The sequence below is a fragment of the Chionomys nivalis genome, chromosome 4 (assembly GCF_950005125.1).
Source record: "Chionomys nivalis chromosome 4, mChiNiv1.1, whole genome shotgun sequence".
Taxonomy (NCBI): domain Eukaryota; kingdom Metazoa; phylum Chordata; class Mammalia; order Rodentia; family Cricetidae; genus Chionomys; species Chionomys nivalis.
In genome coordinates this window covers 65,503,153-65,529,836 of record NC_080089.1, presented here as the reverse complement: position 1 = coordinate 65,529,836, position 26,684 = coordinate 65,503,153, and the positions used below count along the sequence as shown (strand labels likewise).

The 26,684-nt window shown below is 46.6% G+C and overlaps 2 protein-coding genes across 3 annotated transcripts in view; one reads left to right on the top strand and one right to left on the bottom strand.

Annotated features, from left to right (window-relative positions):
- Dapk2 (death associated protein kinase 2) overlaps window positions 1–26,684 on the bottom strand; it is a 121,819-nt gene that overhangs the window by 70,979 nt on the left and 24,156 nt on the right. The window lies entirely within an intron of this gene.
- On the top strand, window positions 7,358–7,865 carry LOC130873812 (ATP synthase F(0) complex subunit C2, mitochondrial-like). The gene has a single exon (XM_057768776.1). The coding sequence runs from the start codon at window positions 7,404–7,406 to the stop codon at window positions 7,824–7,826; it is 423 nt and encodes a 140-aa protein (XP_057624759.1). The 5' UTR covers window positions 7,358–7,403; the 3' UTR covers window positions 7,827–7,865.

The window sequence follows — 26,684 nt, the reverse complement described above, 5'->3', positions numbered from 1 at the left end:
AGGAAGGAGGAATAATGGTGGGGGAATATGGCACAGGGGAAGAGGGAAGGCTGTCCACACACCAAAAGCCTCCCGAGTGACAGGAACATGGGTGCTTTGTGTCTTTCTCTTTTGCCCAAAGCATCTTTGCTTTGATTTTTTTTTTTAATATATCCCATGTTAGGCTTCAGGTTCTGGGATGGCAGGCATGCACCACCATGCCTAGTTTTTTTTTTTTTAATTATTATTTATTTATTTATTTGTTATGTATACAATGTTCTGTCTGTGTGTATGCTGAAGGTCAGAAGAGGGCACCAGACCTCATTACAGATGGTTGAGCCACCATGTAGTTGCTGGGAATTGAACTCAGAGCCTTTGGAAGAGCTGGCAATGCTCTTAACCACTGAGCCATCTCTCCAGCCACCCCCCCCCCCCATGCCTAGCTTTTAGAATATTATTTAGATAGAGTCTCACTATGTAGCTCAAGAGAGGCCCAAATTCATTGTAATCATCCCTGTTCCATGTGGGTCTCTGGGGTGCGTGTGCGTATCCAGAAAGCAGCACACTGGACATAAATGAAGACAAAATGACCTGTCAAAGAATGTAGCAAGAAGAGGCTGAGATCACATATCTGAGTTCTCTTCAAAAGTTGTTAAGTTAAGTTGATAGCTAGAGGTTAGAGCACTGGCTGCTCTTCCAGAGGACCCGGGTTCAATTCCCAGCACCCACATGGCAGCTCAAGACTGTAACTCCAGTTCCAGGGGACCCGACACCCTCACACAGACATACATGCAGGCAAGACACCAGAGCACATAAAAAAATACATTAAGTAAATAAAGTATTAAAAATTAAAAAAAAAATGTAAGTCAACACACTTCAGTTCCACCCTCTGAAAACAAACAAAAAGTACCTAAACCCCAAAACCATCCAGTCCGCCCTGGATTCTGCCGCCCTGCACGAACAGATACTGATAGGAGGAACTGGCCTGTTTGTTATCTCTAGGTCACTGAGCAGCCATGGGGAAATACTGCAGGCCCCTCCGGAGGACAGTTACCATATTGATGGTGTAACCTCCTTCCTTCCTCCTCCCAATCCAGATGGGGCTCACACACTCAAACGTGTATCATCACTGTGCAAAATGCAGAGCAAATACCCAGGCGGGGAAGATCTCAGCCTCCTCCCTCCAGATGTGGATGAGGCATGACCTTTCTGAAAAACCCGTGTCATGGCTCCAACAGTTCAGTGCTGTGCTTGGCCCTGCACTGCGGCTCCTCGCCTTGCCCACCAGTGCACTTTGGCATCCTGAGAACACTGCCATTCTTGGGTGAGCAGCAGTACAGTGCTCACCTGAGATCTGCATAGAAAGGTGGAGCCTGACACCTCACCCAGCCCTGCTGAATCAGAATCTACACAGACCTCCACAGTTTGCATGCACATTTAATCATGAGAGGAAATTTTTAACAAACAGTGAGGCCTGAACCCACTGCTTGGTAGAAACCTGGGTACCCTCAAATTCACTCCTAATCCCCTCCAGTTTAGACTCTCTTGCTGATAATCCGTTTTCCTGCCTCAGTAAAACCAGTATCTTGCACAGACAGATTAATACATAGCTGTCGAATGACTCCAATGAGTAAGGAAGCCGGGGACAGTGAGCATCATCCGGACGCGGGCAGTGAGCGTCATCTGGACGTGGACAGTGAGTGTCATCCGGACGTGGGCAGTGAACGTCATCTGGACGTGGGCAGTGAGCGTCATCCGGACGCTGGCTTCGCAGGTGCTCTCTCAATGCACACTCACACGGTCCTGAAAGGCCGCTGAAGACAGAGCTTCTGAGTCCTGGTCCAGAGCAGGTGCCAAGTTCGTGAGCCTTAGAGTGTCACTGTCAGGCCCCACACGGTCATTTCAAGTCACAGAATGGAAATAGCACAGTTCAGCCAGGGTTAGTTGGTGTTTACAGGAAAGGATGGGAAGCGTTTAAAGGTTTTCTCGTAGCAAAGTTCATTAGGAATGTCTTGATTGGGCTTCCATGCTCTCTCAGGGAGCAGTATCTTCCTGGTACGTGTGCTTGGACTACATGCTTTTGAGGGTGGCCAGTCTTGAAAGGTCGAACTATGTCTCCTCCACCACATGTCTTCTATAACATTTACCACAGTAATTCACATGTCGTAATCAGTAAATATGTTACAATTAATTAACCAATGGATGAACAGATAGATGAGCAATGAGAAAGGTGATCAGAACATATCCTAAGCTCCCAGCCTCAGTTTCTTCTTTTGTAAAATGAGGGTAATGCCTGCCTATGTAAGTCTGATGTGAGGCCAACATGACAGTAAAAGGGACGATATTTTGTCAACAATAATAGTCCCAATATGAAACAGAATTCACAGACAGATGCCAACTGGAAGAGTGCCAGCGAGATGGCTCAGTGGATAAAGAAGCTAGCTGCCAAGTCTGATGACTTGAGTTCAATCTCCAGGACCCAAATGATGTAAGGAGAAAACAGACTCCAATAAATTGTCCTCTGACCTCTCTATGTGACAAATCTTCTGTCTCTCAAATAAATCCATAACTGTCATTTCATCTCTAAAAGTGTAATTCCTGCTGAACACGATGCCACACTGTGGTGATATTTTGTTTATGTATTAATAAATAAAGCTTGTCTGAAGATCAGAGTGCAGAGCTAAGCCACTAGAGGTCAGGGAGTGGTGGCACACACCTTTAATCCCAGGATTTGGGAGACAGAGGTACAGGGATTTCTGTTAGTTCAAGGATACTCTGGGCTACACAAGATTGAATCTGTTTAAAAGAGAAACCGAGCTCACACAAAGGTGAACCCAGCACTTGAGATCCTATGCCTTTAATCCCAGCACTAGGGAGGTGGAAACAGGAGTGATATGGCTGGGTGGAGAGAGAAATATAAGGTGGAAGGAGACAGGAGCACAGGGAAGTCTGAGGTTTGGTGGAGACAGATGGAGTCAGGAGATGCAGTCTGAGGACAGGATTGCCCCTTCTGTCTGAGCATACATAGAGGTAAAAGAACTATCTAGTGGCTGACCTCTCTGTTTCTCTAATCCCTACTTCTGACTCTGGGCTTTTATTATTAATACCTAGAATTTGAGCAATAACATACACCTTTATTCCTAGCACTCAGGAGGCAGGAGCAGGCAGATATCTGTGAGCTCAAGCCGAGACTGGTCTACATAGTGATTTTCAGGCTGGCCGGGTTATATAGTAAGTCTCTGTCTCAAAAATAAATAAATATGGCTAGTAAATAAGCTAAGTAAGTGCCATTTCTTCTGAGCATAGTGCAAACTTGTACTCCCATCATTGGAAGGTAGAAGCAGGAGGATCAGGAATATAAGGTTATCCTCAACTCCATGATGAGCTTGAGGCTAGCCTGGGCTTAATGAAACCCTGCCTCAAAAACAATGAAAATAAAAAACCATTTTCCCAGAGAATTAGCCAATGGATGAAACCGGGGCAGAGAGAGTATTGTAGGTGGGGTGAGTCCTCCAACAAGAATGAGCAGGGGTGGGATCTGGAGGCTGAGCAGGGAGGGGTAGACACGACAGGAAGTGGGGAGGAACTACCCCCAGAACGGTTTTCAGGTGAGAGGAAAGGGCCCCTTTTCCCCAGCTCTCCTCTTTTACTCCTAAAGGCCAACTCAGGTCTAGGTCTCTGTCTCTCTCCAGCAATTGAGCAAAGCCAGCAACACTCCAAAGGGTGTGAAATCAATCTCCATCCACCGGAAGGTTTAGTAGCAATGTGTTCCAGCACAGCCACTGTGAGGTCTCGGCAGAGGCCTTTGGAGAGTGCAAGATAAGGTCCTATAAAGCCTCTGGTGCCTCCAGATCACTGAGATGAACCTGCTTCTCCGTCGATAGAGTGGAGTTCAAAACTTGAATTTAGCCAGTGAAGAAAGCAAGAGCCAATGGGTCATCCTCTCCAGGTCTTAGCCTCCTCGATATAAAGATGATGAGGACCTAGGAAGATGGCTATCAGTGAAGTGTGTACGCATGAAGAGGACCTGTGTTTGGATAGCTAGCACTGACGTAAAGAGCAGGCAGAGCAGTGTATGCCCGTAAGTAGAGACAGAAAGAATGATGGGGCTTGCTAGTCATTCAGTCCAGCAGAGTCAGCAAGTTCTAGGTTCAATAAGAGACCTTGTCTCAAACACTAAGATAGTCACTTAGAAAGACATCCGATGGATGGACAGATGGTTTGGAGGTTAAGAGAACCCAAGTTCTGTTCCCAATATCATGTCTAGTGGCTCGCAACTGCCTGCAACACCAGCTCCAAGGGAACCAACCCCCTCTTCTGGCCTCCAAGGGCACCCAAAAACATGCATACTCATACACAGCTACATATACATAAATAAAATATAAATAAAAGACACCCAACACTGACATCCCCTGGCCTCCACATGAATGTACGTATGCACACACACACACACACACACAAAATGATAAAACTAGACTCCATTCACAGACTTTATACTTCTCAATTGGGGAGAGTTAACATTTTTTTTTAAAGGAATAGAATAAGGGTAAGAAAGCCAGTTGACCCACTTCCTGCCCCTCTAGGTTCTAAGAAACATGGCTTGAAAATCAGATTCTCAAACCTGGAGGTGGTGGCGCACACCTTTAATTCCAGCACTCAGGAGGCAGAGGCAGGAGGATCTCTGTGAGTTTGAGGCCAGCCTGGTCTACAGAGTGAATTCCAGGACAGGCTCTAAAGCTACAGAGGAACCCTGTCTCTAAACACCAAAACAGAAAGAAAGAGAAAGAGAAAGAGGGGGAGAGAGAGAGAGAGAGAGAGAGAGAGAGAGAGAGAGAGAGAGAGAAACAGTTTTTCTAGTTTAGTTTAGCTTGGCTTAACATGACTTTATTTTTGAGGCAAACGCTTGCAATGGCCTTGGACTTTGAATTCATTTGTCCCAAATGCTAGGATTACAGTCATGTGCCACTGAACCCTGACAAAAAAACAGATTTTCTTTGAAGTTTGCTTGTTTGCTTTCTTTCTTTCTTTTTTTTATTTATTTTAAATTTTGAGACAGGGTCTCTTGATGTAGCCCTGGTTGTCCTGGAACTCACTCTGTAGACCAGGCTGGCCTTGATTTAGGTTCCTCTGCCTCTGTCTCCTCAGTTTTGGAAATAAAGATGTGCAGTCATTCCAATCTTATGTGCATGTGACTTTTTTCTATATGTATGCATGTGCACTGCATGTGTGTGGCACCCACGGAGGACAGAAGGTGTCATTTGCCCTGAAACTGGAGTTATAGATAGTATGAGCTGCCACGTGAGGCCTGGGACTCAAACCCAGGTCCGCTGGGAGAGCAGACAGGGCTCTTAACCACTGAGATTTTTTTCTCCAGCCCTATAGATTTTTTAATTTGCACAATCATCAACTCATAACCATCACATTTCATCTAAATCCCCAGGTTCTCCTCACCATTTCATTAGTTTGAAGCAAATCTGAGATGTTGGGATTTTTTTAGACAGGGTCTTACGTATGCCAGCTTGCCTTAAACTCAATGTTAGTAAGAAAAAAAAAAATCCTGAATTTATTTTTAATTTTTTTTATTGTTGTGACTGTTTATTGCATTTATATGAGGCTGGGGAAGAGCACAGATGCTCCAGCGTGAGTGTGGAGGCCAGAGGACTATTTCAGTTAGTTCTCTCCTTCTGCTTCTACATGGGTTCCAGGGATTGAACTCGGGTTGCCAGACAGCAAGTGTTTCAATCCCCAAAGCCATTTCATGCTCTAATCTTGAACTTCTGATCTTCCTGAACCCACTCTCCTCCCCACTGCTGGGACTGCGGCCTCAGGACAGCACCATTGATTCATGCTGGGGGTGGAACCCAGGGCTTTGCGCATGCTAAGCAAACACTCTACTTACTGAGCCTCATCCCAGCCCCAGATACCATATTACTTCACCTATAAACATTGCAAAATAAGGACTCCTTTAAAAAAATCTATAGCCATAGTACTTATGTTTTCAAAAGTGAGCAATAATTCTTTCACATCATCAGTATCCAGTTGGTGGTCATACTGCTCCGATCACGTCTAAACAGGATTTTTGCTCTACCGTTTGCATGGTGAAGCCAAGATCCAGATGCACTTAAGTCACTTGAAAGTCTCTTAAGTCTCCTTTTAGTCCACACGTTCCTCTTTCTCCTTCCTACCACTCCTTAGCCCTTCCCCATCCTCCCTTCTCTCTCTATGCCTTTCATTTGTTAAAAAAAACAAACAAACAGGTTTTTCTCAACTATACAGTTTTCAGTCTGGATTCGGTGGAGCACTTTTCCATAGTGTCTGCAAGCTCTTTTCCCACCATGTATTTCAAATTCAGGGTTGAGTTTCTGAACAAACTTCATAGGTGGCATCTTGTGTACCCACTAAAAGATGTATAATGTCACTGTCTTTCTGATACTAGCATCCAGGTCTAGACTCATTCATTCAAAGGGAGTGGGTAATCTCAAAACATCATCGCGCTGGTTGAGGATTTGCCTCATGATATCTTCGAAAGCTCTGCTTAAGGAAGAGTGTTCTGAGAGTTCGGGCTCCTAGGGAGACTCAGAATCTCAAGGATGCCCCCCCCCATTTGCAATAGGTGGAGGTGGGGGTCTCTGCTAGGCCTTTACAGACTCTGATAGACGGCTGAGTAGGGGTCTTTCATCACATCTACTCACTAGGCCGTTTGGATTGGAGACGGGCTCTTTCGCGCAGGCTCTGGGAGATACACACAAACACACTGGGCACGTGCAGAGCTGCAGACCGAGCCTAGGACACAGTCCAAGGGTCCAGCAACTCTGAAAGACACACCCTCCCTTTCAGTAGCCAGGATTTGTTCTTTGACCTCAGATCCTCGGCTTCGGCGCCAAAAGCAACGTGTTCTTGTCTTTGTTCCCTTTAAAACATTAACTTCCCCAACTGCCGGAGCCCCTTGAGGTGAGAGTTTTCGGGACCTTTCAAAGCATTCTCACCCCATCCTCCTAGCACTCAAGTGAGGAAGGTGGCTACTTCCCAGATGGGGAAACTGATCCCAAAACTTTGGCTTTGGGCTGGCCCTTAGGAGCACAAGAACATGTGTGTGACAGGACAGAGACATGCTGCCATATAACCCAGTACCTATCCCATAGGGGCCTTCTACTGTGTGGTCTCAGAAAAGCCACGAAGCTCTCCCTAGGAGGAATACAGTCTTTTCATGGCAAACCATCCTACCCAGATTTTCAGGCTTCATGTGGAAAGCCACGTGGTTTGGTCAGGGAAGTAAACAGACACAAGAAACCAGAGTAGAAACTTACCCTTCCTTGACCTAAATGCCACATGCCAGCCCAGGAACGCCTGTGCATTCAGGAAATAAGTGCAGGTCTTCTCTACCCTGGGAGCAGCTCTCTTGCCTTGGCCCCTCACCCCTGAAAATGTATGCCTGTTCCAGGTTCATCTCCACCCGCTCCTTGGTCAGGAGCACCTCTCAGCTGCTGAGCCGTCCTCTGTCTGCAGTGGAGCTGAACTCACAGACACGGAGAGATGAGGCCCTCAGCAGCTTGGCAGTCCCTCGTACTTTGACCTCACTCGACCCTAGCCGCAGCTTCCAAACCAGTGTCATTTCCAGGGACATTGACACAGCCGCCAAGTTCATTGGGGCTGGGGCTGCTACTGTTGGGGTGGCTGGCTCTGGGGCTGGGATTGGAACTGTTTTTGGGAGCCTCATCATTGGTTATGCCAGGAACCCTTCTCTGAAGCAACAGCTCTTCTCCTACGCCATTCTGGGCTTTGCCCTCTCAGAGGCCATGGGGCTCTTTTGCCTAATGGTGGCCTTTCTCATCCTCTTCGCCATGTGACGCAGCTGTCTCTACTTCACCTCCCATCGTTCTTTTGTGTCCCGTCTGCCCTGTATGTTCCTTTTCCTGTACCTCCCCAGGAAGTCTGGGGAAAGTGATTGGCTCAGGATTTGACAGAGAGAAGACAAATAAATACTGTATTAATAAGAAAAAAAAAAGGAAATAAGTGCAGATGCTGGAGAAGGTGTGGAAAGTGCTGCCTAAAGCAACTCAGAAGGTGGGAGGGTGGCCATGTGATCTTCCAAGACAGGCGTGACTCTGCCCAGAGTCCCTCCTACCTGAGGCCAACAGCAAACACCAGGAAAACGTGGTCAGGTTGGAGGTGGAAAGAGAAAAACTGAGAAACTCTCTTGCCGACAGAGGAAGGGAAATGAATTGCTAGCATTTGATCCAGAAGTAGAACCAGTTCCCATAATAAAACTTGGAGGGAGCCGGACATAGTGGTATATATGTTTAATCCCAATACAATCTCTGTGATTTTGAGACCGTCCTGGTCTACACTGTCTATTCTAGGCCAACCAGAGATACATGCTGAGAACCCCCTACCCATCTCAAAAACAAAACAACCAAAAAACCCTCAGAGGCATAGGCAGAAGCAGCCTGCGGGCACGGCTCTCCCGTGCCTGCTCTAACTCTATCACTCCGGAGGCTTTAGTACAGCATGCTACGGAAATGAATTGCTAGCATTTGATCCAGAAGTAGAACCAGTTCCCATAATAAAACTCGGAGGGACCCGAACATAGTGGTTTATATGTTTAATCCCAATACGATCTCTGTGATTTTGAGACCGTCCTGGTCTACACTGTCTATTCTAGGCCAACCAGAGATACATGCTGAGAACCCCCTACCCATCTCAAAAACAAAACAACCAAAAAACCCTCAGAGGCATAGGCAGAAGCAGCCTGCGGGCACGGCTCTCCCGTGCCTGCTCTAACTCTATCACTCCGGAGGCTTTAGGTACAGCATGCTACTCTAATGTACACAGTTCCCCCAGACCAACTAGACTTGAGCCTCAACAGCAGCTCCTGCCACTGCACTGCGTACCCATGCAGGTCTGCCACACGTAACTTTTGTCAGTTTATCAAAACATAGACAGGGGCCAGAGAGATGGCTCATCTGTTAAAAGCACTCGCTGCTCTTCCAGAGGGCTGAAGTTTAATTCCCAGCACCCATATGAGGCAGCTCATAACCTGTAACTCCAGCTCCAAGAGATCTAACCCCCTCTTCTGGCCTCCATGGATACCAACATACATGCCTACATATACTCATATACATACACATAAATACATTTTTTTTTCCAAGTCAGGAACCAAAGAATCAGCACCAACTATTGGGCCCTCAGGCCTCCAAACAGACCAGTCAGGAATCAGAAGCCAAAGAGGCCTTTCTCTCCTCCCATCATGTCCTGGTCTTATGGTATATAACAGTTCTTGGAAACTGTTAGAGTTTAAATGAGCCATCTCCAGCAAAGACTGGTGCATTGACATCTTGATCCCTGCACAGTGAATCTGGTCATTAAGAGGTGTCTGGATCACAGTGGCTCTGACCTAATCAATGCATCCATCCATTGGTGGATTCATTGAAGGTGGTAGAAACTTTTGGAAATAAGGCCTCGATGCAAGAAACAGGCCACTGGGGATATGTTCCTGAGGGTTGAATCTAGCTCCAGCCCTCCCTGGCCTTCCTGGCTGCCAATGAGAAGCTCCTTGGCCACATGCCCCTGGTGCCATGACTCCATGCCCAAATCCTTCCCCCTTCAGATTGTTTCTCTCAGACATTTGTCTCAGCCATAAAGAGCTAATGTTTGTCTCCAGCTAAGGAAGACGGCCTCAGTAGCTCCACTAAGATCCTCAAGGAGGAGTTGGAGAGATGGCTCAGTAGTTAAGAGCACTGGCTGCTGTTCCAGAGGACCTAGATTCAGTTCCCAGAACTCACATGGCAGCTCACAACTGTACAGAACTCCAGTTCCAAGGGATCCGACAACCTCACACAGACAATATATGCTGGCTAAACACCAATACACATGAAATTGAGAGAGAGAGAGACTCAGTAGAAACAACCAGTTCCTGCAGTTCTATTCATGTCCACAGAGCACGGCAGAGCCAACCAATCAGTGTTGTCTGTGATTCCCCCAAGATACAGAGCTTAGCAAGCCACAGAAATAAAGAGAACTCTGCATCGCCATCATCACCCTCTGACCAGAGGTGGGGAAACTGAGGTCAGGTCAAAGTGAAGAATTTGCACTTGCCCAGGAGGCAGCCGATCCCGGACCAAGAAGCCTCCTGTCCGACAGCCCAGTTTACTTTCCTTTCCACCCAGCCTCACGTTTCGTTCAACTCTGACTTGGCGCCTACACGGGGAAGGGCTGGCAGCTAGGACAGGAGAAGGGCCAAGTACACATTACATCACTGAAGCAGGTAGCCAAGAAGGAAGTAGAGACTATTCCTCCCTCCCACCCACAGGTAGTCCCATTCCAGGAAACCAAATGAATAGAGAGAGGCCCAAATCTCACTCAGAAAAGCCTGTTACATGGGCAGGGACAGCTACGAGACAGAGGTCCCGACCTTCCGTCACCATGCTCAGCACCCCCCTGGCCTTTGCTTGTTCCTACCCATATGACTGGGAGGTGGATGCTGCCCGGCTTCTATCTCTACCTTTGCACAGTCATTGTTACCGGCATTGCCCAGACCAAAAACCCAGGGCTTAGAGAATTACGTTGACCAAGACAGTCTGCCACATCTGGAATTAAAATTGGGTTATCTAAGTGCAACATTCATTGGGAATTTAGCCTTTGAACAGCGTTCAGAAGGACCCAGTCCCATAGTCAATGGGGAACTAGAAAGAAGCCAGGCATCCTCTAGCAAGAACCAACCATGACCACCAGATGGTCTAGACGCAATGGACAAGTACATGGATATTCAAATGATGAGCACCAGGAAGGGCGGATCTGTGCCGGGACAGCTCAAGGGCTAAGGCTTGCTACCAAGCCCGATGACCCGAGTTTAGTTCCTAGGACCCGGCCTGAGGAGAACTGAGAAGTTGTCCTCAAACGTCCACAAGGGCCAGTGTGTACACACACACACATGCACACATAAATAAATGTAATTCTTTTTTAAAATAACTTATTTACTTTCACTTTATATGCATTGTTGTATGTCTATGTGAGGGTATCAGATCTTGGAGTTACAGACACTTGTAAGCTGTCATGTGGATGCTGGGAATTGAACCCATGTCCGCTTGGAGAACAGCCAGTGCTTCTAATCACTGAGTCATCTCTCTAGCTCCCAAATGTAATTATTATTTTTAAGATAAATATGTTATGGTTGGAGGGATGTCTCAGTGAATAAGCGTACTTGTTGCTCTAAAGGAGGACCTGGGTTTGTTTTCCAGCACCTATATGGTATCTCACAGTCATTGGTAACTCCAGTTCCGGGGGATCTGATGCTCCTCTTCCAACCTCTGATGTCACCAAGCACACAGGTAGTACATGTACATACCAGCAGGCAAAATACACACATTAAAAATAATCTAAAATAAATTTAATGGGAACATGTTTATGAAACAATAATAATCATTTGTAAATGATACGTATGATTTGATTCAATTTTTAAAAGTACTCTTGGATATAGCAAAAGAAAACACAGAATGCAGTAGCAAAAGAATGTGAGGGTGGTGAATAATACAAGGAAACTTTTGTATTTTATTTTAAAATTTCCTGTTCTGTCAATCATGGATCAGGGAGGGGCTCATGGGCCTCACCCCTCCCTGCTGAACTATTGACTACTAATGGATTCTGGGGAAGAGACAGGCATTGCCTTCAGCTGTGTTCCAAACGGTGAGCCCACCAGACTCCAGTGGGCAGTGCAAAGCTGTAGGCACAGAGATGACCCTGGCTAAAATCAGAGAGTCACAAAACAAAAAGACAAGCATGTGGGAATGAAATCATGGGGAGATAGAGATAACATGTGTGGACAGGAGATGACAGAGGACTGTGGGGAGAGCAACGGGTATACATTATACACACACGTATGAAATTGTGTGTACATATCGCCACCTCTGAAAATGCAACAGCTCCTACCGTTGAGTACACCTAATTATCTTTTCATGCCCTTTTCTTTCTTGTGTACATTGCTGATTATCTGTCCCTCACCCTCAAACTAGATTAATCTATGAAACTGTCTGTAAACAAACTTAATTAAAAAAAGACAACAGGTAAAATAAAACGAAGTTTTCTGTGTTGTTTCAACAGTGAGGAAATGAGAACAGCAATAGTGGCATGGTCACATGCCCTAACAAACATGGCAGGGCACGATCACTATCCAGTCAAGGGCGAGCTGGAGGACAGGACTCACCATGGACAGAGAAAGAAAGGGCCAGCCCCCCCTTCTTTGTCTGCAGGAAGCTGGGCAGCATTTTACAGTCACCACTGATGTGTCTTTGATACAAGGTTCTCCTTCTATGTCTGTCTCCTGGGGACACCACCAAGCTCTCTGGTGACTCTGGTCCTCTCCTCACTGGACTTTGAGCACCTGGGACAGAGCTCATAAATGCCCCTCCTTGGACTCCTGGCACCTAAGTGTCTGATGCACAGTAGGTTTGTAGTGTGTGAATTTTATTTGTTTGTCTGTTTGTTTTTTTCGAGACAGGGTTTCTCTGTAGCTTTGGAGCCTGTCCTGGAAATAGCTCTTATAGACCAGGCTGGCCTCAAACTCACAGAGATCCGCCTGCTTCTGCCTCTCGAGTGCACAAGGTGTGCATCACCACCACCTAGCTGCATTTTCTAAGTATAGTGTAGTGTGTGTATGAGTGTGTGTTAAAGTTTATGTGCGGGTGCCCATATTGTCCAGAAGAGGGCACAGGGCGCCCTGGGACTGGAGTTGTACAGTTAGCAGCTGTCTGATGCAGGTGCTGGGAACTCACTTGGGTCCTCTGCAAGAGCAGTGAGTGCCCTTACCCACTGAGCCAGCTCTTCAGTGTTGTCTCCTGATGTGTGTCGTTTCTGGAATGAAGCTATGCTAGATTCTCTCTTTCCTCCTTCTTGAGCATTACTCATAAACCAAAGCACTTGGCACAGCCTCCTAGATCCGCATTCCTGTCTCCCACCCACTCCCCAGCCCACTCCCACATTCCCCAGCCCACTTTCCTAGAGCACTGACATCATCAGTCTTCTCTACTCCATCCATGCTCCCCTTCCCACCAGCCTGAGCCCCTTGGCTGGGCCCCAGTGGTCTTTCATCACCTGGCTCCAATCCCCTTGCCTAATTGCACTCTGGCTTCCCACTGGGCACAGCACAGCATACTCATTTCCACTTCAGGGCTTCTGCTAGTCCTGATTGCCCATCCTGGAAGAGCTTCTGCCTATCCCAGTCCTCCTCCTGCTTCAAGTTCCAACTCCTCCTGAAAGCCACTGTGCCAACAACTCCCAGGGATCGCCACCTCTGAAAATGCAACAGCTCCTACCGTTGAGTACACCTAATAATCTTTTCATGCCCTTTTCTTTCTTATGTACGTTGCTGATTATCTGTCCCTCACCCTCAAACTAGATTAATCTTCTTAAAGGAAGGGCAATGCCTAACCCTTCATTTATGATCTACCACACCCGCTTTAAGAAGGCACACTGAAAAGCTCCAGACTTCGTAACGGTTAGGACTGAAAACTATCTGAAACAGTTATGGTGAGAACTGACAAGAATTAGGGCTGGAGAAATAGCTCAGTGGTTAAGAACATACACTGCTCTTCCAGATGACCTGACTTCAGTTCCCAGCACCCACATCAGGTGGCTCACAACTGTCTGTAACACCGGCTCTGGAGGATCTGACCCCTCTTCTGACCTCCAAGAGCACCTGCGCTCATGTGTAAACACACACACTTAAAAATAAATCTTTAAAGGAGATAGTAAGGGGGCTGGAGGGATGGCTCAGTGGTTAAGAACACTGGCTGCTCTTCCAAAGGACCTGAGTTCAATTCCCAGCAACCACATGGACGCTCACAACTGTCTGTAACTCCAGTTCCTGGGGGATCCTATACCCTCACACAGATATACATGCAGGCAAAACACCAATACACATAAAAAGAAATTTAAAAAGAAAGAGAGAGAGAAAGCAAAGGAAAGCACTTTCGGAAAGTGGCAAAAGTGTCTTCTCAAGGTCAGAGGCAGCCGGCACACTAAGCAGCAAGGTTTGGACAGAACTTATGTCACTGGAACCTGAAATGAGTTCTCCCTAGCACCGGATGGTAGAAATCAGTAGCACTCAAAAGTGTGGCCCCCAGACCAGTGCCAACATTTGTTAGAAATAAAAAGTATTGGCCTATTAAATCAGAAACTTGTGTCCATTCAAGTTTGAGAACCACTTAACAGGACTCTTAGGACATTGGAAGAAGGGGTTTCTTCAGCTCCACAGACTGTCTGTGTGGGTGGGATTTCTAATGCACGCCTTTCTGCTTATCACAATTCCTAGTGCCGAGGAAACAGTAATAATCACAAGATACGGATGACCCAGTGCTCTGACAATTTTCCTAATGGCAGCTTTCAGGAACACGAGGAAACTAAATCTCTCAGACATGAGCACAGCCTCTCTTGCTTCTTTCAGTGTGATGAGGCTCCCCCACCTGTCTCAGTCCGAAATGATCGTTATCGCTCATCGGCCCCGAAAGAACACTCTGGGCAGCAACGCTGCTCTTGATTTCAGGGCTTACACTTTAATTGCTGAGTCCCCACAGACTTTTAATCTCTAATTTGTCTGTCTACCTCCACTTGTGAAAATGCTGGGCCAGTCTGCCAGCATCTCATCAGTCCCTAGGCCCTGCCCCGGGGCCACAGACTGACAGGGTGGGTTGCAGACAGAGTAACAGCCCAGTTTCCCATAAGCTTACAGGTGAACTGTCGATGCATGTCCTGACCGCATCAGAAAAGGGTTCAGAGAGAGAAGCTGACGGTCCCTGGGGAGAGTCTGTGGGGCACAGCATCCTCATATGGAGGCGAACAACTCACAGTACAGTCTCTTGGTCTTGGCGTACAAAGGCTGGGAGCTACCTGACAGAGGGTCATGCTTGTAGCAGGCACTGAATCTATACCCTCTCGATGCCAGTGGGCAGAGTAAGGTAACAGATGCCATCATGTATAAAAGCATTCTCGGGATAAATGGGGCAGATGGTGGTGGAGAAAACACAGGCAAAGGACTGGCTTTAATTGGAGCTTGCACTCCCAGATGCTTAACTGCAGACAAGCCACCTACCCTGCCTGTGATCCTTGCCTCCCCCACAAATTAGAAAGCAAAGATGACCTTCTAAGCTGGGCACGGCAGTACATGCTGATAGTCCCAGCACCTGGGAGGCCTGCCTGGGCTACACAACAAGATCCTACCCAGTAAGAAGCAAAATAAAATAAAACATAAAGTTAAGACATAAACATTAGAGTGCTTAGGAGAAAAACAACCCTGGACCCCTGCAGACACTCAAATCGATACTGTTGATGGAGATACTCTGCCCAAGGCAGCAGCGGCCAGCCAACAGGTATCAACTGCACGCTTGGCATGGAGATGGCATGAATGAAGAATTAATCTAACTTCTAATTGTTTAATCATTCTACTATTAATTTTAAATCTGTGTGAGCAGTCTCAGCTACCACACTGCAGAGCAGAATTCTAAATGAATTCATGGGATAGTAATAAAATGTCCTGGAGGGCTCACTCTCTAGCCACGCAGCAAGGGACAAAGATAAAATTAATGCTCTTCCCATCTGAATATGCTTTCATCTGCATGGCAGAAACTCTGAGGGCTCTAAATTAGTCCCAGGAAAGATAGCCTTTCTGTTTTGGTTTGATTTTGGAGGCAGGGTTTTTCTGGGTAGCCCTGGCTGTCCTAAAACTCACTCTGTAGAGGGGGCTGGCCTCAAACTCAGAGATCTGCCTGCCTCTACCTAGGATTAAAGGCATGCACCACCACCCAGAGAGAGCCCTTTGTGTTGGGTGCTCAGCCTAGGTTTTCTATCAACCACGTCTGTGAGGAACTAGGAACTGTCTTCTCTAGCCACAATGACCTTGGCCTCTCAGTGATCTAGTTCCTCTTACAAATTGCAAACCAGCCACTGTGACTTCCTCACACAGCTACAAGGACAAACTGCAAAGCTGTACCATGCGGAGCTTCATAAATACCCTCAAACACCACCGTGGAAGCCATCACCAAAGCCTCTGGACGATGCCCTTTAAGCACTGCAGGGGTGGGAGAGATAAGCATACTGTGGCCAGGGCCAACAGAAAGGGAGATTAATCCAAACACCCACTGATTAATCATACATTCAGTTAAATGTTCTAGGTCCTTTTTCTGTCTCCATAATTCAGTAGATGAGATAGAGTTCACTTTCCAGGTTTTATTTGACAAGTATGCTGACTAAAAGGGTGACATGGTGGCGTTTGTCTTGTTTACTGTTGATTCCTCACTGTCTAGAACCATACGTGGTAGACAATAGGTGAGGTACGAGACATACAAAGACGCTCATTTCCATAACAACCTAAACATCAGTCCTACACAGCTGTTAAAAATAATGCAATACATACATATGTATACACAAATGCATACTGATCCTGAAAGTGTGTTATCAAAAGGTCAAAACTTTTAGAGGTGCATACCTTTAATCCCTGTACTTGGGGGACAGAGTCAGGTGGATCTCTGTGAATTTGAGGCTTGCCTGGTCTACAGGGTGAGTTCCAGGATAGCCAGAACCAAATAGTTGGACCCTGTCTCAGATATAGATAGATGGATGGATGGATGGATGGATGGATGGACGGACAGATGGACGGACGGACAGACGAACATAGATCAGGTTGTTGGACTGGAGAGATGGTTCTGAAGGTAAAAGCCCATCATACTCTTGCAGGGGACCCAAGTTCAGTTCCCACCACCTACATATTGGTCACAACAACTTACAACTCCAGTCTCAGGACACCTAATGCCCTCTTCCTGCATCCATGGGCAACAGGTACACACATGGTACACATACATACATATAGGCAAACACACATAGAAAATAAAAATAAATCAATCTTCTTTGAAGACAGGCTCTCACTGTGTAGCCCTAGCTAGTGGCCTTAACCTTGCTACACAGAGCAGGCTGGCCTCAAATCCAACCTCTGCCTCCCGAGTACTGAGATAAAAAATATGTGTCATCATGCCTCACCAGTGAACAAACCTTTTTAAAAAATAAAATAAAATTGTGAAACAATATTCTGATACCATTTGTGTGTAGTCTTGTCCCATCTGTGTTTTTTAAATACAGACTATGCATATGTATGGTTACATAAGCATGAACGATTTGTGATAGGCTATTGAAGAAGTCGTGATACTTCTGAGTACCCTAGAAGTATACTAGAGAGCTGCAGGAGGACAATGAGATGAAACTTTTAAATGAACTATTGTTCTATTAACTAGTTCTCAACTATATAAAACTTAAGCATAGCCAGGCATGGCCGTTCCTGCACGTCCAAAGCGAGGATCAGTGTGAGTCTGATATCAGTCTGGGCAACAGAATTAAAGCCTCTCATTTAAAAATGAAGATGTTAAAAATTCTCAGCCAGGCAGTGGTGATGCACGCCTTTAATCCCAGCACTTCAAAGACAGAGGCAGGTGAAGCTCAGTGAGTTTGAGGCTAGCCTAGTCTACAGAGCTAGTTCCAGGACAGTCAGAGTTATACAGAGAAACTCTATCTCAACAAAACAAAACATACAAAAAAAAATTTCGGTAGCACTGCATTATAATAAATATATTTTTAGAAGAAATAACAGAGAAAAATATACTCTAACTGGAAAAAATGGATATAAAGTTTGTCTTCAATATGATCTTAATATCTGATGAAAGACTATACAGAAACAATTGGAGATGAGAGACACGGCTCAGCAGCTAAGGTGCCTGCAGTCCAAGCATGAGGACCTTGACCCAGATCCCCAGCACCCACATAAAAAGGCATCATGCTGGCCCCTTATATAACCTCAGCACTAGGGGGCAAAGACAGGAGGGTCCCAGGGGCTCACTAGCCAGCCAGTCTGCTAACTGGTAAACTCCAGGTACAATCAGAGACCCTATCTCAAAAAATTAGATTAAAAAACAATAGAGAAAGGTACTTCAATGTCAATCTTGCCTCTGCACATGCGCACATGGGCACAAGCACCTCTGTACATGTCAACACACTCAAATCACATATGTGCTCACATGTGCATACACACAGACAGAGAGAGAAACAGACAGACAGACACACACACAGAGAGGGAGAGACAGACAGACAGACACAGAGAGAGGGGGAGAGAGACAGACAGACGGAAAGAGGGAGAGAGAGAGACTAGAACTGTCCCTGTCAGTCTGGTCCCCATAAGGAGGCTGAGATCCCTACCACACCTGGCCTCCAGACAATCCACAAGGTGGCAACCAAGTCATTAAGAGCTGACTCATTCTGCAGCCAGAGTGCAGCAACTGTCACAATAACATTTCAAATGTCCTGTCAAGTGACAGGCTCCAGTTTTCTCCTCCTGCTGGGATTGGGGTGGAGGTGGACTCTGCTCATACCTTTCCAGCAAGCCTAAGACTTGGCCCTTTGTCGTTGAGATTTAAGGCTGGGAGGCTGAAGAAGCCAGAAGACAGTAAGAGAATCTGGGTTATCTGAGGAGCCCAAAAGCTAACCACTTAAACTAGAAAAGGCGCCTTAAAGATTTAGTAATTGGGCAGAAAAGCGAAACCAGACGAAAGGCTTCCAAGCAACTGAGATGTTTCTGATTACATTCTGGGCCATCCTATGGAAGGAAAAGCCACAGGGAAACAGGAAGACTAAATTTAAGTAACAGTGAGATGCCTCAAAATAAGAAAGCAGGGGCTGAGGAGATGCTGGTGGGTAAAATGCTTGTCCAAGCATAACGACCTGGTTTGGATCCACAGGACCCATATTAAAAGCCAGGCATGGCGCCACCATGCCTCTGTAACACTAGCATGGGGTTTGGGGGCCGGAGCTCACCAGCCAGCCAGTCTGGCCCAAACTGTAAGCTCCAGGTTCAGTAAAGTGCCTTGCTTCAGAAACTAAAATGGGGCTGGAGAGATGGCTCAGTGGTTAACAGAACTTACTGCTCTTGTAGAGGACTGGGGTTCAGTTCCCAGCACCCACTTGAGAGTTCACAACTTTCTGTAACTCCACTTCCTGAGGATCTGATGCCTCTTTGGGCCTCTATGGGAATGTGGTGCACATATAGACATGCAAGCAAAACATATATATATATATATATATATATATATATATATATATATATATATATATGAACAAATCAGCCGGGCGGTGGTGGTGCACACCTTTAAAGCCAGCACTCAGGAGGCAGAGGCAGGCCAGCCTGGTCTACAGAGCTAGCTCTAGGACAGCTAGAGTTATCACACAGAGAAACCCTGTCTCAAAAACCAAGAAAAGAAAGAAAGAAAGAAAGAAAGAGAGAGAGAGAGAGAGAGAGAGAGAAAGAAAGAAAGAGAGAGGAAAGTGAAAAAGGAAGACACTTTGACTCCTAGCCTCCACAATCTGCACACTGTGGGTAGGTATTACTCAAACAACGATCTCTATAACCACATGCCACACACACAAAAATAAATCATAATGATTATCATCATTTAAAGGTAGGAAGGGACCTGGAGAGTGGTGAAAGTGCTTACCTAGCACTCACAAGGACCTAGGTTCAACCCTCACTATTGCAATACACTAAAGGGGGAAGTGCTAGGTGAACACAAACCACTTAAATGTAAAGAACCTTAAGGCCCACTCAACAGGAGGGAGTGGGGGCAGGGATCGCGCCTGGTACTAGAAACCTAGCCAACTACTGGTGAGGCCATAGATCTTACAGTACAACCTACTGGATCGCCACTTTACTAGACCAGCGTAACTCCTAAATTTACCCTTACACCCACAGGTAGGTGTAGCTCTCCCTGCATAAGAACGTTCCCTCGCTACAGCAAATGAAGACCATCACAGAAACTGCAACTGGTCATAATGCAGAGGTCAACTGACCGCGGGGTACCCAGCTCCAGTGGACACATCCATGACATCACTCCTGCACCTAAGGCTCAGGGAACATCACAGAAGACTGCAAGGGCCAGAGGGCCAGGGGGTCTCCTGGAAACGACAGGAGGCCTCTCCCACCTTACCTCAACAACATGTCTGCCTAAACAAGACCTGAACACTGACGACACTAACACACAGCTCACAAGGAAGAGGGGAAGCTAACAGAGTCCCAGCCCTACAACTACATGCAACTAATGGCTGGTAAGAGATGGGATATAGTCTCTCTTCCAGGGGTGAACCCTTAATTGGCTATCCAACACAAAATAATCAGCTATGAAATACACACACACACATGTGCACGCGTGCACACACACGCACCAATAATAAGCTAAGAGGCCATCAGTTTGAAAGGGAATAGGAAGGCACAGGAGGGGCTAGAAGGAAGAAAGGGAAGGGGTGTGATGTGATTATATTTAATTTTAAAAATAAATAAACAACATGGGACTAATTCCCAACATCAGATATGCCTACCCAGTTCTGCAAGACACACATACACAATAAAATTTATTGACAAAGAACAAAAAAGCTAAGGGCTAGAAAATCTGAGACGGCATCTAGCCCAACTCTCACACTGCCAGAGAAAACACGGAGGCCCAGACAAGAACATCTTTCTTCAAAATGACCACAAACCCAAGAAGAGGGTGTTATTAAGTGACCACAGTTATAGGTTTCCTGGCAGTGACTGGGAAAGCAAGCTGGATTTAAGAAATTATGGATTCTGGGAAAACACAGCTGGCTGCACATGAAAGCCACGGGAAACAAGGGCTCAATCCTCAAAGTGGTCCATCCTCGCATGAAAAAATCATGAAGCCATTGTAAGCGGACTGCCATCTTCTGCTTCAGGACAAATTAGTCGGTTCACTGAGCACATGAGGGAGGCACCGACCTCTGGATGTGGCTGAGGGGCCAGGTCCAGGATGCATGGCCGTGCAGTCCCTGTGAAGTTTCTTTTTTTAAACTTGGTTTTGGTCTCCAGCCTCCAGGATGGCCTTAATTTGTCCCAGAGAACCTGATCCATGGGAGATGGGGCTGGCACGAACACTGCTCTAACAGAAAAACAGGCCCTTCCTGCATTTTGCTTTTTAGGAACACTACTTGTAGAGGCAGTATTGCCCTTAGGGTCTGTCTTTGTTAGAGTTTCTACCGCTGTGGTGAAACACCATGACCACAAGCAACTTGGGGAGGAAAGGGTTTGTTTCACTTATATTTCCATATAGCAATCCATCATGGACAGCAGTTGGGACAGAAACCTGGAGGCAGGGGCTGATGCAGATGCAGCCTGTGGAGGAGGTTGCTTACTGGTGTGCTTCTTATGGCTTGATCAGACTGCTTTCTTATAGAACTCAAAACCATCAGCCCAGGGATGGCACCACTCACAACAGGCTAGGCCCTCTCCCATAAATCACTAAGAAAATGCACTACAGACTTATCTACCGGCTGACCTTATACAGGCGTTTTCTCAACTGAGGGTCCCTCCTGTCAGATAACTATACCTTGTGTCAAGTTGACATGAAACGAGCCAAGACAGGGCCAGAGCTGAGGAGCCACTCTCTGTGACTCTCCCATGGTCCAGGCCCTGACATTCTGACATGGGTATTCAGAGAACTGAAGGCTGTCAGGATGGACACAGAATGATCAGGCTGAAAGGGGCCTTTAGGGACATCTCACAGTCCAGTGCTCCACACTGTCAAAGAAAGAATCAGAAACTAAAGAAACTGGTGACACATTCAAAGTCACCAGAAAGTTTAGGAACAGAGATGAGATGAGGTAAAATATCCTCTTAGATAAATAAGCAGGGTATGTTGGCCTTCAACTCTAGCATTCAGGAGGCAGAGGCAGGCAGATCTCTGTGAGTTCAAGGCCATCCTGGTCCACACAGAAAGTTCTAGGTCAATTAGAGTTGCATAATGAGAACTTGTCTCAAAACAAATACATGCATGCATATATACATGCATACACACAATATACATACATGCATATACACACATACATATATAAATACACGCATACATACATTACATATATTCTTTTTTAAAGTATAAGAGGGACAAGGTGTGAAGAGGAAGGAATCAGAAGATGTGAAAGGGAACAGGAGAGGTTAATGAAAGATGAATATGAGACAGATATTACATATACATGTATGACTGACACAATGAAACCTACTGTTATATGTGAGTAACATACGCTAATAAAAATACTAACAAATAAATAAATGCTTCCCTATGCTAGACTAGCACCCAAGGAGGCAACAGCTATTTCTCAAAAGCTTTGTCCAAGATGTCACAGGGAAGCTTACATCTCAGCAGAGAAACAGGAACTGGGCCCTCAGGTAAGCTAATACCATGAAATAAAAATAACATATGACCCAGTTCATGGAAGAGAGATAAATTACCAAGCACAGAGAGTAGGTAACTAAGAGGCACACAGTATGTTTCAACTCTAAGAGGCTGGGAATAGGGAAAGAGCAGGGACCTGACATAAGAATAGATTTTGAAGAATGACACACAGGTAAAACAGCAGAATTGGGGCCGGGGCTTGGTGGTCAGAGATATGTGCCAGCATCAATCTGGCAGGACAACAAACTGCCCAGCTGACCTGGAACTCTGCCAGGCCAACGATACGCTCTTGCCTGCCAGTACCACAAAGTAAAGAGGCAGCATGTTCAAAGTAGGAATTACCACCTTCAAGTACAAGAGCAGCTAATCCCTGGGCTCTGTGGCCCTTTCCACAAGGCCCACCATGGGTGAGCAACAGGTAGCTGATGTGGGATGTCCCTCTGTATGCTGTGAATGCTTTATTACTACTGGATATGAAGCTGATTTGGACAATAGCCAGGCAGAATAGAGTCAGGTGGGAAATCCAAGCAAAGATAAAGGGAGAGTCTGGAAGACACCAGCAGCTGATGGAGAAGCAAGATGTGAGGTAACAATCCATGAGCCTCATGGTAAAATAGAAAATAACAGAAATGGGTCAATTTAAGTTGTAAGAGCTAGCCAAGAATAAGCCTAAGCTAACAGGCCAAACAGTTTGCAATTAAATTAAGCCTTAGAATGGTTGTTCTGGAACTGGCAGGCGGGAGAGAAACTTCCAGTTACAGGGAGCCAAGACCTCCATGATCATGAGGCCTGGGAGGGTGCAGGAGGCAGAGCAGTTGATATGAGTGTGGGGAGGTCTTTGGTGAGTGTACTGACTCTGAAGGTCTTGGACCTGATGAGGGAACGGGTAGACAAATGTAGTGGGCTGGACTCCTAAAGGATACGTCCAATGTCCTACCCTAGAAAATGTGAATGTGGCCATATTTGGTAAATCTTCTTAGATGGAATTAGCATGAGGATCTTGAGATGAGGACAATTCTGAATTACCTAGGCGAGGCCAATGACAGTGAAGCTGGGGGAGGGTGGACCAGAGAGCAGGACTCTCAGACACACAGGTAGGAAGTGGTGAAATCACTGAAGATCAGCATCAGACTCCATGAGTTAGGAAGGTATGGAAATGGACTCCCACTGAAGAGAACCAACCCTGATTGCACCTTGATTTCAGCTTTCTGACCTCTATAACCATGAGGAATAGATTCCTGTGACTTTAAACCACCCATCTGATGATTATTTGTTATAGCAACCTCAGGAAACTAATACAGCACAGAAAAGGGGCTAGGGGATCCGTCAGGGTTCATAGTGCCCAGAGAATCTGGCTGCTGAGGACATTAGGCCAACTACACACAAAGGTCGTAACTGGATGGTCCCCCAACCTCACACACACTCCTCTCTCTCAGGCATTGGCTGCCAAAGGCAGGGCAATAAAAACCTCTCCCAGATTCTCTGCCAGCGTCACAGTCCAGTTCACATACCCAAGTCCCTGCCAAACCTTTGCACTATGAGCTTCCAGAAGCCACCAGCACCATCCTTCTCTATCGGGTAACTTAAAGTGTTCTGGATTTGTAGTCAGCAGTACCCAATTTTACCCCTGGAGTGACTCGGGGTATGAACTGCATCTCTTCTGTTAACAACTGTGACCTCACAGCACATCTGACATCAGACAGCACAAGTGTATGTCTTCTGTACACCAGGCATGTAATATGTGCTGGTAATTATTGTTGTCATTATTTACATCACAGCAAAAGTATTCTGCAGCAATGGCTTAGTCCGCTTGTTCTCAATGCTATGCGAACATTAAGAGCTGCAGAGACCGGCTCACCATCAGGAGACTCGCGCACTAGGCAAAGAACACTGTTCTAGTTTACTTCATGTCGGTGGGATAAACACCATGACTGAAAGCACCTTGGCAGAGGAAAGGGCTCACTTCCCCTCACTTTTCCAGGCTTCAGCCCATCACTGAGGGAAGCCAGGGCAGGAACCTGAAGCAGAAACCATGGAGGAATGCTGCTTGCTGGCTCACTCACCAGCTCAGGCTGGTTTTCACAAACTGAGATCCACCTACCTGGAGACGGTGCTGCCCACTGTGGACAGGACCCTCCCACATTACTCATCAAGTCAGTCTCTTACAAATAGGGCCACAGGCCAATCAGATGGAGGCAATTCCTCAGATAGGGCTCCCTCTTCCCAGGTGACTCAAGGCTGTGCCAAGATGGCAATAAAAACAAGCCAGCACAGGTGCCTACTGTGTTGACTCTTGTTCACCTTCGTCCCCAGTCACTAGCTGTGACTGAGTTCCTAGTGCCTCCAAGAGGTGTCCAATACATATTTGTTTTGTGAATGGTGAATGAATAATATTGAGTCACTCTGAGACAATACTCCCCCCACCAACACTGAGCTGATACTTAGCTCTCCACCTCCCTGTTTCATGGAGCAAGGGAACACCAAGCAGCAGCAGCATCCACCACAGAAGGTTTGGGAGGACAAAGCACCACATGGTCAACACTGTTGGTCCTCCTGTCAGTGACCTATCACACCTGCCTGCGTACAGAAGGCTCACATCGCGGAACCTGAGCAGGTCAACACCTTACAAAGAACATAAAGCTTCCCACCTCACTTCTGATCCCGGCAGAAAACATGACTCAACTGTGACACTGATCTTCCCTAGGGGTGCAGCAGGGTCCCTTAACCCCTCTGAGCCTTTCTAGAATGCAGAAGAATGGTCTGAATGAGGCAGAGTTTATCCACACGTTCTGTCAGCTTTACAGCTCTAGCCAAAGGCAGGCCACCCCTCCCAACAATCACCAGCAGGTGAAAGCCAGAACGGAGGTGTGCCCCTCAAAGAGAATTCAGAGACAACGACTCCTTTCCGTTTTTGCAACTTTAAAACCCTCCCAACATCAAATTACAAACTTCTATGTGGCTTTGCCAGGAAACCAAAAATATTCTAGCCACAGTTCAAAATATCCTGACCATGGGATAAGCCATCTTTATGAGTGCTGGTGGGTTCTAATCAACTCAGCCACGTAGGTTAAAACAAACAAACAAACAAACATGCCAGCCCTTCCCCCAAAACACAAATCCTTCCTCCTAAGAAAATGAATTAAGTGGGAACTGACTTCAAGTGATAAGAGCAGGTTCTGAGGCACCCTGGGAAGACAGGCCCTTATCTGGGGACAAGCACTTTCTACTTAAAGTGTGCAGACAGGAGATTTCTCAGGGTAAGTCCCCCACTCTGAAACAGGTCCTGTGGAACCAGAGTCCATGACTTCCTCAGCCTCAGACACAAGTTCCACTAATGCAGCTGAAAAGCTGAACAGACGGGAGATTTCTCAGGGTTAGTCCCCTACTCTGAGACAGGTCCTGTGGAACCAGAGTCAGTGACTTCCTCAGCCTCAGACACAAGTTCCACTAATGTAGCTAAAAAGCTGCACAATCTTAAGACCCCTTTGCTGGTTTATTCAACCAGGAACAAGGATGGCCAACAAAGCAGCTTCTCCTCACCCCAGAGCCTTGAGGGAGCTCCCTACACTCAGGCTCCATGCCCAAACAAAGGGCCTCCCCATCCTACAAGCAGGCAGCAAATGAAGGATCTCTAGACTAGTCAAAAGGTACCTCAAGGAGGCCATGTCCCATGGTTCTTAAAGCCCCACAGTCTGGACCAACCCCGCCTACTAGGGCTGTCCCACAACTGAGGGCTCACACACCCAGTCCTGGGTTCAGATGCCACACATCGGCAGCCCATCCTCTGCTACAGTTGAGGCTGCCTCTTCCTCCACAAGTCCTCAATACAGGGCTCTGTATGCATTTATCTGCTAGCTCAGGCTCCCTTTAGGCTTCTGTTGTAGTGCAAAACGGTGAACCACACAAGAGGCAGCCTGGCCTGATAGAAGGTGCAAAGGCTATGTGGTCTGTTGACTGGTTCTGAGAAGAACCAACTGCCCAGCCCAGGTCCCCTCTTCCCTGGAAGTCAGTTACACTTTAAGGCTTTAATTACTGTGCCTTAGAGTAATGTTTCTGATCTACAAGCCCATGTTCCTGCACAGATAGTTCCTGAACAGATATGCCTGATCACACATGGGCAGGAGGGTCACAGGCAGAAAATACATCAGGACCTGTGATTGGATGTAGGCTGGGATGTATGCTTACCCCTGATTGGATGTAGGGTGGAGGGATGTCAGGATATATGTTTGCCTCTGATTGGGTGTAGGCTGGAGGTACATCAGGATGTATGCTTGCCCCTGATTGGGTGTAGGCTGGAGGGACATCAAGATGTATGTTTGCCCCTGATTAGACCTGGTGAGAAGTACTTAAACTGCTGCAAACTAACCCCAGGCCATTTCCTGGAAACACAAAGACGAACCTGGCCAGGGTCCATTTACCTGGTCAGTATTTAATTAAAGCTTG